Source organism: Podarcis melisellensis (genome assembly GCF_964234715.1).
Source record: "Podarcis melisellensis genome assembly, chromosome: 12".
Classification (NCBI taxonomy): Eukaryota; Metazoa; Chordata; class Lepidosauria; order Squamata; family Lacertidae; genus Podarcis; species Podarcis melisellensis.
Window position 1 is genome coordinate 54,435,108 of NC_138544.1, and position 12,163 is coordinate 54,447,270.

Below are 12,163 nucleotides of genomic sequence, written 5' to 3' on the forward strand. Positions count from 1 at the left end.
TAATCCTTACTGGTTCTGAGAGCCAGATCCACAAATCACTTAAATTGGCAATGCACTTTACACTAAAAAAACTGGCTTAACTCATTGGAAACCAGTGGGGCCAACATCCTGTGCATTGTTGGCGTGCCATGCCAATTTATAGAACCCAATACACTACGCGTAAGCCAGACTCCAAGCGGGTGATCTAACGTGGTATGCAAAATATAGATGCTAGTTCCTATTCCCCACTCCACTTCACTCCTACAACCCATGCTGGTGGTTTTCTCGTTTCTAATGTCGGTCCTTCTGTGGACAAAGCATGGGGTGGGAATAGGGATGGGAAGAAACACAAGGAGACGAGGCGTTTGGTCTTAGATTGGAGGATGAACAATGCTACAGGTTAAATTTGGGCTTATCCACACTTAGCTTTCCTCCATGCTTTCCTGGCATATTCTGTGCTTTAAAGCTCAGTCAGTAGCACATGAGATTCTTAATCATGGGTTAGAGCCCCACATAGGGCGAAAGATTCCTGCATCGCAGGGGGTTGGACTAAATGCCCTTTGTGGTCCCTTCCAACTTTACGATTCAATGTCCGAGTGCTTTTCTTTCTTTCTTTTTTTGCCCCCAGAGCTTTCCCCTCGAAAAGCTGCTCTATAAGCTGAATTGGAGCAAACACTAATCCACAGAAAACCCGAACTGCCATTTGTTGCTCTTCTGATTTAAAGAGCAGCTTTTTGTGGGGAAAGCTCTGGGACATTAAAAAAAAGGGCACTTGGGACACAGAGCTTAAAGGACAGACCTGTGCCTGGGAAGAACGGGACAAAAGTGTAGTGTGCATAAGCCCTTATTCAATGTATATGCAATTGCAGCAATTTAACTGATTTGTGGATCACAACCTAAAACTCCTTAACCAGTCAACAGTTTTGGCTGGCAGTGAATGTATGGTGGTTTGTTGATTTAGCACATTTATATCCCATGTTTCTTCCACACTGGAACTTAAGATGGCATAGGCAGGGCTCATAAGTGCCCCCAATTCAGGCACTGACCAGACCTAGACCTCCTTAATTGCATCATGGTTGCTGCATCATGAGCCTTCAGAACCTGCACAAATAATTTTAAGTTCAATCTTTCCCCATATTGTTCTGAGTCTTTTTTTGTATTTTGAATTGGGGCAAGGAAGTAAGATTAAAACCCTCGCACAACTTCTCATTTTGAATAAGAGGAAAGGGAACTTATTGCATAGCTTAAAGGATGAGGGTAATTTTATTACTGAAGGGGGAGCTCCTCAAATCATTTACACTGAAGTAAGGCCACAGGATTCCCACAGGGGGAGTTACAGATCACAAGCAAAAGCCTTTCAACAAAAAGGAGGAATGCATAAGAAAATAAGTCCAAGACAATGTGTGTGGGTTTTTTTGGGAGGGAGGGGAGACTGGTTTTTTAAGCAGAAACTCAAAACGAATCTCTTTCTCTGCAGGTAAAATGTATTCATTGGTGGGGGTAGGGTGGCTTTTCTCCACACACACACAATCCTCTCTATCTGCTGGCCAAAATAAAATTTACTGCTCTAGCAGAACTTAAAAAAATGTCTGTCAAAACCACTTTTTATTTTAGCTGAAAGGTAGAAAGGGGAATATGTTTTAAATGCATAACTAAATGGAGGTATGTCATTTTTTTTCTCACTCTCTTTTTTCAAAAGGGTGAATTTTTAACTTACTTATGTCTATATACTGGCTTTTTATTAAGAAACAAATGTGTACAATGTCTTTGAAGCAGGAATTAAGCAAAGCAGGAACACCACATCAAAGGATTTAATGAGTTAGTAAGCTCTGTAGGGTTGTTAAGTTTCTTAATTTGTTTTAAATAACCCACTCAGGGTATTTATCATGTTACCCCGTTCCTATATTTGCAAAGCACATGTACACACCTTGCCATAACAGGCGTCTCCAACACCGAACTGCTGAGCGCAGGCAGATCTGTGTGCCAAAGAGGCAAATTCAAGACATTTGTACGTGTCTTTGCAAAGACAGGGATTTGGGGTGGAATTCGTTGTATGCTTTAAAAGCATAAGACAATAAACAGCTATGCACATAGTTTTAGGCAAACTTCCAGATGTTAGAAATGAGCGCCCAGAATTAAGTGAAATTTAAGCACGTTGGTGTTTCACGTGTGAATTCAGCAAGATGGGAAACTGTTGGTGAGCATGACTGGGTTACAAAGCCCATGTGGTAACTTTAACTATGATCTTGGCCACCAATATAATCAACAATGGATTATTCAGGCCCTCTCTAGCTTGATATTCATTTAATGTGATTAAATGGTACCAGCATTACTCCTGGAGATACAATATGACTGACCCAATCCTATTTTCAGAAAGAAAAACAGGAAATTAACACCAAGAAGCCAACATTCTCTTCTAGGGTTTTCCGAACCACCTTCAAATGTTTGGTTGTGACATTGCAGCAACATTTAGCTTTGCAAAGCAGAAGATCCTGATAAGCACATTAAGAGCTGTTAGGTGTGAAGGCTAGCCCCCGGAATCTATATTACAGGCTTTCCTTGTTAAAATGTTAAGCCAGCTAATTTACACAATGTAGGGCAATACAATGGATGTGTATGAAGAAAAATAAAACTCTCAGAATTCTTTGAGCTGCACAGAAGGTGGTTTTCAAACAGACTTTATTATATATCCTCTGGATGACCTAGAGAAACAAAATGTCAACTCCATTGTACATTCCACCAGTTTGTTATGCCAAGAGAACTAAAAGAATTGTGATTTCTGTTTTAAATAGGTGACAAATAATATACTTTTAGGCATAAACTTCCAAATTAATTCAACTGTTGGGTACTAGCCGAGGGCTAGAAAACATTTTCCAATAAGCACAATATGAAATTTACAGTAATTTATATTTTAAAAGATAGTCATAGTTGAAAAAGTAAGGTAAGTTATGCCTCCAGGAAACAATATTTCAATTCATTTATCCATTTACAATGAATCAACAGCTTTGAAGACCGGCACTGCTAAAATAGTCAAATACCAAAAGCCTGTTATTTTAAACATCCTGACCAACAGAAAATCTAAACAGATCCTCATGCAGTTGTATTTTGAAAACAACCACTACCATGGTCACTAAAACAACAAATCAACCGTCAGGAATTGCAACCAAAAGCTCCATTCCTTGCATCTGGATAAATGACTGACACGTATGTTATAACAGTATCTGCAATTCTGGATAGACCACAGGAAAATGCGTTCAAAATTAATTGTGTGGGAAGGCAAACTTCCTTTAAAGAACCACCAAAATATATCTAACCAAACTTCCTTTAAAGAACCACCAAAATATATCTAATGCTCATCGTCTGCCAATACGCTTATGAAGAACCAATTAAAGAACAACCAGTACTAAGAAGAAACACAGAGCTAGTGAGATGAGACAAAAACAAAGCTTTCCGTCATAATAATGAAGTAGGCAATGAAAACCACAGTATGTTTCTAGAGTTTATTCGGACAACCAGTCAAATCATGTTGCGACTGTACTTTAGCCTTTGCAGGGTAGACCTGTAAGTTCTGATCCAAAGGTTAGCATGCAATATACAGATTGCATGCTTATGTATAAATAAGCATTAAGTTTTAAGTTTTAAGGTATTGTACGGTAAGATAAGGTTAAATAAAGTAAGGCAAATTGAATAACAAAATATGGTGAAAGATGGAAAGGATTTGCTGAGTTAATTAATAGGTTAGATTGTCAAGATAAATTATTCAATAATAATTGAAAAAGGGGGAAAGAATTTGCTGAAATAATTAATTAAGCTAGAATACAAAAAGGGAGGTGTGAGGAGGTCAAGGAAACAAGCAAATGAAAGATATGTAATATGGGATTTGTATTTTTTTCTTTTTTGTTGTGTTGTTGTATTGGTTTTAATGTATCTTTCTTCTTCTTCTTTTTCTCTTTTTCTTTTTCTTCTCTTTTTTGTAATTTTGAAAATTCTTAATAAATATTATTATTTAAAAAAATATATACAGATTGCATGCAGTGGGTGGGTGCAGCCTTGCTGCAGAGGGAATTGCATGCTGCTGTTTTTGAAATCAGGACAGATGCGAGCCGCCAAGCACACATCATACAACTAAAAATAAGATTAAAAAACAAAATAATCACAAAATGGCAAGGCATTCTTCTATGGAAAGGAGGGAGATCTGCTGTTCATAGGCACTTTTTAACAGGCTACAAATTCTACATTTTGACGAAAAGGCAGCCATGAAGCTCTGGTCTAGAATGTGTTCCTGTAAAATAGCACGTTCAGGGGCACCATAGGAGCCATACAGACGGCTGGCTTTCAGAAAAGTCCTGAGGGGTCCTGAGACCAGTCAGGAACATGTTCTGGATTGGGACATCACAACAAATTCCCTGCCCTGTAATACTTGCTGTGGAAAGCCAGCCCAACCAGGCGAGTGAGCAAAGGCCTGTTGAGAATTCTGAAGTCTCCTGCACCAAGAGGCAGAGAAAGCTGGACAGAAATCACAGAGAGAATATAGAGGAGTTTCTGAGCACTCCAGTCTGCTAGCAATGGTGATGGCCCAAGAGGAAGAAGAGGCTTCATTGGAAGGTCAGCGGAGGTCATATGCTGCTCTCAACCTAATTGGTGCTCTTGCAGGTCTTCAGCAGTGGCTCTCACTACATAGGCCCACTAAGCTTGCAGATATGGAGCCCTAGTCCCCAGTGTAAAATGTTATTGCAGCCATGAGGTGGTCCTAGGCAAGCTATTCTCCTCCAGAGGAAGCCTAATCAGTAATATGGGGATAATACAGAGGTATCTTGGACGTGGGTGGCTCTGTGGGTTAAACCACAGAGCCTAGGACTTGCCGATCAGAAGGTCAGCGGTTTGAATCCCCGCAACGGGGTGAGCTCCCGTTGCTTGGCCCTTGCTCCTGCCAACCTAGCAGTTCGAAAGCACGTCAAAGTGCAAGTAGATAAGTAGGTACCGCTCTGGCGGGAAGGTAAACGGCATTTCCGTGCGCTGCTCTGGTTCGCCAGAAGCAGCTTAGTCATGCTGGCCACATGACCCGGAAGCTGTACGCCGGCTCCCTCGGCCAGTAAAGCGAGATGAGCGTCGCAACCCCAGAGTCGGCCACGGCTGGACCTAATGGTCAGGGGTCGCTTTACCTTTTTACAGAGGTATCTTATGGGGTGCCCCACTGCCTCCACCACTGAGAGCTGTTCTGGTGCAGTGTTGCTACTCATCTTCCCCACACTCGGGCAGAGAAGCCAAGCGAGGGGCAACACTTTGCAGGAGCATCCCAGCTCCTTCTGAATTCTGCAAGAACCAGAGTGTGGCAGCAGCAGCAGTGGGCAGGGCAGGGTAGGAATTCCCATTTCCCCTCAGGAGATGAATCAGGGTAGGCTTTTGAAAATTCACTTCAGATTTGAGAACGGAGCCAAACCTCTCACAAGGAACATGGCACACTAACAGATGGATATTACAATCATTCCTTATTTGCTAAGTTGGCGCATGTTGACTGCACTTGAGGACACATTCGTATTGTGCCGTGTAGGAGTTTCGTGGAGCAAGAACTTTCGTTATTGCTTTACCACCTGGATAAACAGGTCTCTGCCACTTTGCATTGCTTTTTAATTTCGCCTTCTGTTATTTTTTCACACCGGTTCTAAACAGGCTTTTCAAAGGCAGCAGCAACAACAACAGCAGCACATCCAGGGGAGTCTCAGAGTTGAGAGTCACAAGTCTCAATCATGTACGACAGAAGTTGAGTAAGATTCTCTAGGATGTACTGTACGTAGCTAATAAGAATGATGTCAGTGACAACATACTGGGCCAATGGTGACACTCTTTCAACTCGGAGTAGCCAAAGCAATTTCCTCCAGATGTTCCAACTTCCATAATCTCTGACCATTGGTCAAGCTAGCTAAGGCTGATGGGAGTTGTCGTTCAGCAACCTCTGGAGGCTGCTACTTTGGCCACCCTGTTCTAACTTCTGTTGACTTTCCTCAATGGTTCTGATACAGCAATCTACCTTCAGTGCTGACACACCATAGATTCCGAGCTCTTCCACATTAATCTAAACCTGTCACTTTCCCCTGTTCCCACCTCAAACAGCCCTCTGTGCTCAATGCGCAGAGCAACAACAAGGTGAAATGCTTCACACAGAACAATTATGCTATCAAGAAAATCTGTGCACTCAGGCAAGTAATGTGAACATATCCACTTCTGAGGTAAGACAGTACATTCATTCAGTACTTCCGAGCATGACTTCATGGCAACAGGGATTTAATGGCAATTATCACAGAGCGGAAAAACAAACAAACCCAGCCATACCTTCAATTGTAATGGCTTGATCCGGCCTCCTCTCCTGAGCCAATGCTGCTGCACTCTGGTGGTAAAGCTGAGCACCGCTCTTGGCTGTCCCTAATCTGTTTACCAGCTAAAGGAAAGTGTGCAAGATCAGTTAGAATGTGTGAGAATTTCTGGATAAAGAAGATAAACTAACTCCTGTGTGTCAGGGCACCATATTACCAAAATCCATCCCTGGGGGTGGAGAGATTAGGGCCATGGAATTGGAAGAAGAGGTTTAAACTCCTTTTCTCTGTCCTATATTTTGATGTACAGGACTTTTGTATGTTTTCCTCAACAGAGTACACATTTTAATTGGGAATAATAGATTGGGGGGGGGGGACAAAACAAACAAAAAAATTCCTGTAGTGCTACAATCTCGTCCAACCCCCCAGGTGACTTAACTTTTTTAAAAAAATTAAAGAAATCAGATTAGGCATCTCCCAATGGATCTTTAATTTTGGCCCTAAAACCCACTGACTTCAGTGTGGCTCACTCCCAAATAATTCTACAGGAGATCATTTTTACCCGCGCCATCTGAATTAAATTCCTGCATTGCAACAATAATGCAAACAAGAAAGCTGTGAGATGCTCACCTCACATTCATAGAAGCCCACGTCACCCTTACAGGCGTTTTTGATTACAAGAACTATGACGCCACTCCGGGGTTCACTAAAGCTTTGGTGTTTATTTGGGTCTGTCAACAGATCTCCATCTTTATACCACCTGTTGGGGAAAGAAAGATTGAGAGCTAGTAGACCGTAATAAGACATCGGATGACATCCCAGAAGTAGAGGTGTCAGGGAATTCCATTGGAAGTAGGAGCCGAAATTCCTACAACCCACATGCTCAATAGAGGCCAGAAATGGAAATCGCACCATCGGTTGCAGAGAAGGAACTGAATGTGGTTTCTTTCCTTACCTTATCTGTGGATAAGGGGCTCCTTCAATGGTGCATGTAAACTGTGCATCTTCGCCATCAGCGTAGTATGCGTGCCTAACCTTGTTTACAAACCGAGGAGGCACTAGAAAGAAAAAAGAAACCTGATGAAGTCTGAAACCACATGATGGAAGGCATGGACTGGATGTCCTGAATTGCATCATGAAGCCTAGCCAGTCACAGGCAGCCATGGCTACACGGGTTTAGACTAAAAGTGCAATCTGTCTACCTAGAAGTAAACCCCATGAACTCAGCAGGGCTTGCTCCCATGTAAATGGGGTTATAGCACCGCTGCCAAACATGGTTTTCAAATGTCAAAAACCTCAAAAGCTTCCCTGCCAGGGGAAGATAATGTTAGCAGACTGGTGCCATGATGCTAAACGAATGTGCTTGAGTAACAGTTCCCCTTATCACAGGGTTAAAAAAAAGAGGGGGGGGATACATGGGGAAAGGCAGCTTCTCAGAAAACCTGATCCTGAAGGCACATACTGAGTTAGGAACAGGTGGGTGTAAATTAGTTAAGAACACAGCAGTTAAGAATGAGTTAAGAACACTGTCTGTGTTGAGATTGATTGGAAGACTCATTTTTTCAGAAGTCTTTTTTATTTAAGTGTTTATTTAAGTATTAATTAGGAAGATTAATTTTTATGCATGTAAATCTGCTTTTTCTTTCTTTTTTCTGTATTTTCTTCTTTTCTTTTTTCTTAATTTTCTTTATGTGGTATGAGATTGTAAATTCTTTGTATATGTGTGTAATTTAAATTAATAAAGATTATTTTAAAAAACCACTGTCTATCTATCTATCTATCTATCATCTATCTCTATCTATCTATCTATCATCTATCTATCATCTATCTATCTATTTGTATATGAAAAGCTGTGGTCCATAGCTCAGCTCATCCATGGTACAACCCTGGTTACTGAGGAAAGACCTTAACCACACATCCTCGTTAGGACAACATGCTAAGATGAAACTTGGCTTAGCACAGAGTGATACGAGAGCAAAAAAGAACCAGACAGGACCAAAGCAGCTGTAAGCTCCATTCTGGGAACCCACACCTTCCTGCGAAGACTAAGGTTTGCTGTCATGTGCCATGGAAACCAGGCCAAAGAGCAAAGCCAATGGGAGATCCATGGGTAAAGGTAATAAGGCAAATGTAATAAATAAGGACTGGGATGCGGGTGGCGCTGTGGGTTAAACCACAGAGCCTAGGACTTGCCGATCAGAAGGTCGGCGGTTCGAATCCCAGCAACGGGGTGAGCTCTCATTGCTCGGTCCCTGCTCCTGCCAACCTAGCAGTTCGAAAGCACATCAGAGTGCAAGTAGATAAATAGGTACCACTCAGGCGGGAAGGTAAACAATGTTTCCGTACACTGCTCTAGTTCGCCAGAAGCGGCTTAGTCATGCTGGCCACATGACCCAGAAGCTGTACACCGGCTCCCTCGGCCAGTAAAGTGAGATGAGCACCGTAACCCCAGAGTCGGCCATGACTGGACCTAATGGTTTATCTCTCTGCTGCTCTGTGGTTCAGTGCGTGGTGCTCAGCAGGCAGGCGTTTAGTCCTATTTGACAGTGAAAGAACTTTTACCTTGGACAAGGATCTTTCCCAGGGTGCTGGCGTTGCCAGCTGGGCTTGCAGCAAAGCACATGTATTGCCCTGAGTCCACACCCGTCAGGTTGTCAAGGATCAATGTGCAGGAGCCGTCAGGATCTTCAATGATGATGTGATGGGGATCCACCTCCACAGGTTTGCCATCTTCAAAATTAAGCAAAGAAAAAGGCCTTCAGCAATCATATTATTATTATTATTATTATTATTATTATTATTATTATTATTAACAGTACAGCGTTAAATATTAAAAACTGCCCTGAACAGGGCTGCCTTCAGATGTCTTTTAAAGATAGGATAGCTACTTATTTCCTTCACATCTGAAGGGAGGGTGTTTCACAGGGTGGGCGCCACTACCGAGAAAGCCCTCTGCCTGGTTCCCTGTAACCTCACTTCTCGCAATGAGGGAACCACCAGAAGGCCCTCAGTGCTGGATCTCAGTGTCTGGGTAGAATGATGGGGGTGGAGATGCTCCTTCAGGTATACAGGACCGAGGCTGTTTAGGGCTTTAAAGGTCAACACCAACACTTTGAATTGTGCTCGGAAACGTACTGGGAGCCAATGTAGGTCTTTCAAGACCAGTGTTATGTGGTCTCGGTGGCTGCTCCGAGTCACCGGTCTAGCTGCCGCATTCTGGATTAGTTGTAGTTTCCGGGTCACCTTCAAAGGTAGCCCCACGTAGAGCGCATTGCAGTAGTCCAAGCGGGCAATAACTAGAGCATACACCACTCTGGCAAGACAGTCCGCAGGCAGGTAAGGTCTCAGCCAGGGTAGGAAACTGATTCATTGACCACTTTAATATTGTTGCTGAACAGTTAAACCAATTAAAATTTGGAGATCGATTTTGACCTACATTACAGGAAGCTAAGAATGCTTATACCTTTATACCAGCTGACACCTGGCTTGGGTGTGCCTGTTACTCTGCAGGCTAATTTGACAGTTTCACCAAGTTCAGCGGTACAGTCAGCCAGTTCTTCCTCAAACTCTGGCGGATCTGGAAGTGAACAGATTTAAAATAAGTGCTACTCACTAGAAAGCTGGATAAGGAAAAGCTGAAGAAGGAGAATATCAGCCAGTGCAGATGTGGGACACAGTCAGTTGTACTTACCCCATACAGGGAGGCTGATGCGTTGCTGAATGCCACAGATTTCCTTCACCCAGGAGTTCTTGATGATGACGGTCCTGGCTTGAAACAGATACTTGCGGACTGAGTCTTCCCGCTCATGCCAAATCTCAAAGGCCCGGTCATCTCCTTCCACAAGGTCATTCACGTCTATGTTTGGTAGCTGGGTAGTCAGAGGGCGATGTTAAAAGCCATTTAAAATACCTTTTCATTTATTGCAGAATGTATAGAGATATACCGTATTTTTCGCTCTATAGGGCGCACCTTGTTTTAGAGGGGAAGACCAAGAAAAAGAAATAACTCCCCCTCTCTGCTCAGCGCTCCCTGAGCTTATGGGGCTGGTGGTGGGGAGAAGCGCTGCTTTCACCCACCGCCAGCCTCAAAGACCAGGTCGGGGAGGTACACAAAGGCTGCGCACAGCCTCCCCACTGCCCCCCAAGCTTGTGGGGCTGGCGGTGGGGGGAAGAGCTGCTTTCTCCCACCGCCAGCCTCAAAGATCCCTGAAGCCTTCAGAACGCAGTGCGAGTTCCCGCTGTGCTCTGCAGGCTTCGGGTTCCTTTTGCTGAAGCTGGGAGAGCAAGACATTGCTATCGCTGAAGCCAAGGAGCCTGCATTCGCTCCAGAGGATGCACACACATTTCCCCTTAATTTTTGGAGGGGGAAAAGTGTGTCCTATAGAGCGAAAAATACGGTATCATCTATGAGGCCTCGAGCTCAATCTATGCACTAAGGACCTAGAGGCGCATTAGTTTAAAAGTGTTGTTTGAAGAAATGTCACTGTGTTTTGTTTTGTTTTTAAAATTAAATCAAGTCAGGGAAGTGATCAGGACTGAGACCACAGCATATAGGAGTGGAGTTTTAATCCTTCCTTATTTGCAGCGGTCCTCTCCCTTATGATAGTAAAATGATAGTAAAAACAAATGAGCAAAAAAACAACCCTGTTTGTATCAATTAGATCTTTTTCTTTCTCTTTTACTATTATAATTTTTACTATTGCTGTAGAGGGACTTTTTCTTTTTTCTTTTTGAAGGATTGTATCAGGAGAGGGAAAGGGAGGGAAATTTTCACAAAAAAGCCATTAGTATTTTACTGCAAATTCCTCCTAATACAGTGGTACCTTGGGTTACAAACACCTCGGGTTACAAACACTTCAGGTTACAGACTTCGCTAACCCGGAAGTAGGACCTCGGGTTAAGTAAGAACTTTACCTCAGGATGAGAACAGAAATCGTGTGGTGGCAGTGGGAGGCCCATTAGCTAAAGCGGTATCTCAGGTTAAGAACGGTTTCAGGTTAAGAAAGGACCTGCGGAACGAATTAAGTTCGTAACCAGAGGTACCACTGTATACATGTTTGTTTGCAGTTTTGCCTAAATACATTTCTTTGCAAAGCAATTTCCCCTGAAATAAGGCATTTTGGTATGCTGTTTTCACTGATATATGCATTTTAATGCACAATTTACCTTAGTATTACATTTTTTCCTTCTTGCTTTTTTCTTTCTTGCTACTATGATATTTGAAATTAAATGCTACTGTAAAGAGCAATGCAATATTTTCCGGGCAGACAACTTGACCTGGGCAGGTAAAGGGAGAGGAAGTGGGGATCTTGCTGTCAAATAAAGAACCTAATGGTCAAACCTTCATCATATTCTTGAAGATGTAGCTGTAAGTATCTGTCTTGGTGTCTCGTTTGGGCTTGCAAACCAAGATATAATTCTTGAAGAGGAAGACATGTCTCTTGTGACCCTTCCAGGCCATTCTGGCACCAGGTGCCCCTTCCCAGACAATGAACTGGCCCTGGAACGAAAAGCAAAATTTAGCCAAGTTGGTCTTTGGCAGACCAGAACCCTCCTTCTCTGGGCAATTCTACTTGTGTTCCATATAATGCTGTTGTTTTTTTAATAATATTTATTACTTTTAAAAGTTACAAAAAAGGAGAAGAAAGAAAAAGAAAGACAAAAAAGAAAACAAATGAGAAGAAAAGCAAAAACAATACAATACAATATATAAACAATACAAAACCCAACCTGAACCCATTAAACTAAACACATAAATAAACCAAAACAAAACAATTTGAAAACATCCCTCCTTTTCCATACTCTATCCTTCATTCCCTTGTTTCCTCGACTTCCTCACACCTCCCTTTTTGTATCCCACTTCTAGTACTTGT

At 42.5% G+C, this 12,163-nt stretch overlaps 1 protein-coding gene across 30 annotated transcripts in view; it reads right to left on the reverse strand.

Moving 5' to 3' along the window:
• Positions 1-12,163, reverse strand: part of OBSCN (obscurin, cytoskeletal calmodulin and titin-interacting RhoGEF) — a 274,889-nt gene that overhangs the window by 70,122 nt on the left and 192,604 nt on the right. For all 30 annotated transcript variants that reach the window (XM_081931293.1, XM_081931304.1, XM_081931294.1 and 27 more), the window contains 7 exons: positions 11,632-11,790; positions 9,982-10,159; positions 9,754-9,867; positions 8,853-9,020; positions 7,246-7,348; positions 6,921-7,050; positions 6,310-6,415 (listed from right to left, as the gene is read on the reverse strand). In XM_081931293.1, the coding sequence (XP_081787419.1) occupies positions 6,310-6,415; positions 6,921-7,050; positions 7,246-7,348; positions 8,853-9,020; positions 9,754-9,867; positions 9,982-10,159; positions 11,632-11,790 (958 nt within the window). The remainder of the gene's footprint in view (positions 1-6,309; positions 6,416-6,920; positions 7,051-7,245; positions 7,349-8,852; positions 9,021-9,753; positions 9,868-9,981; positions 10,160-11,631; positions 11,791-12,163) is intronic.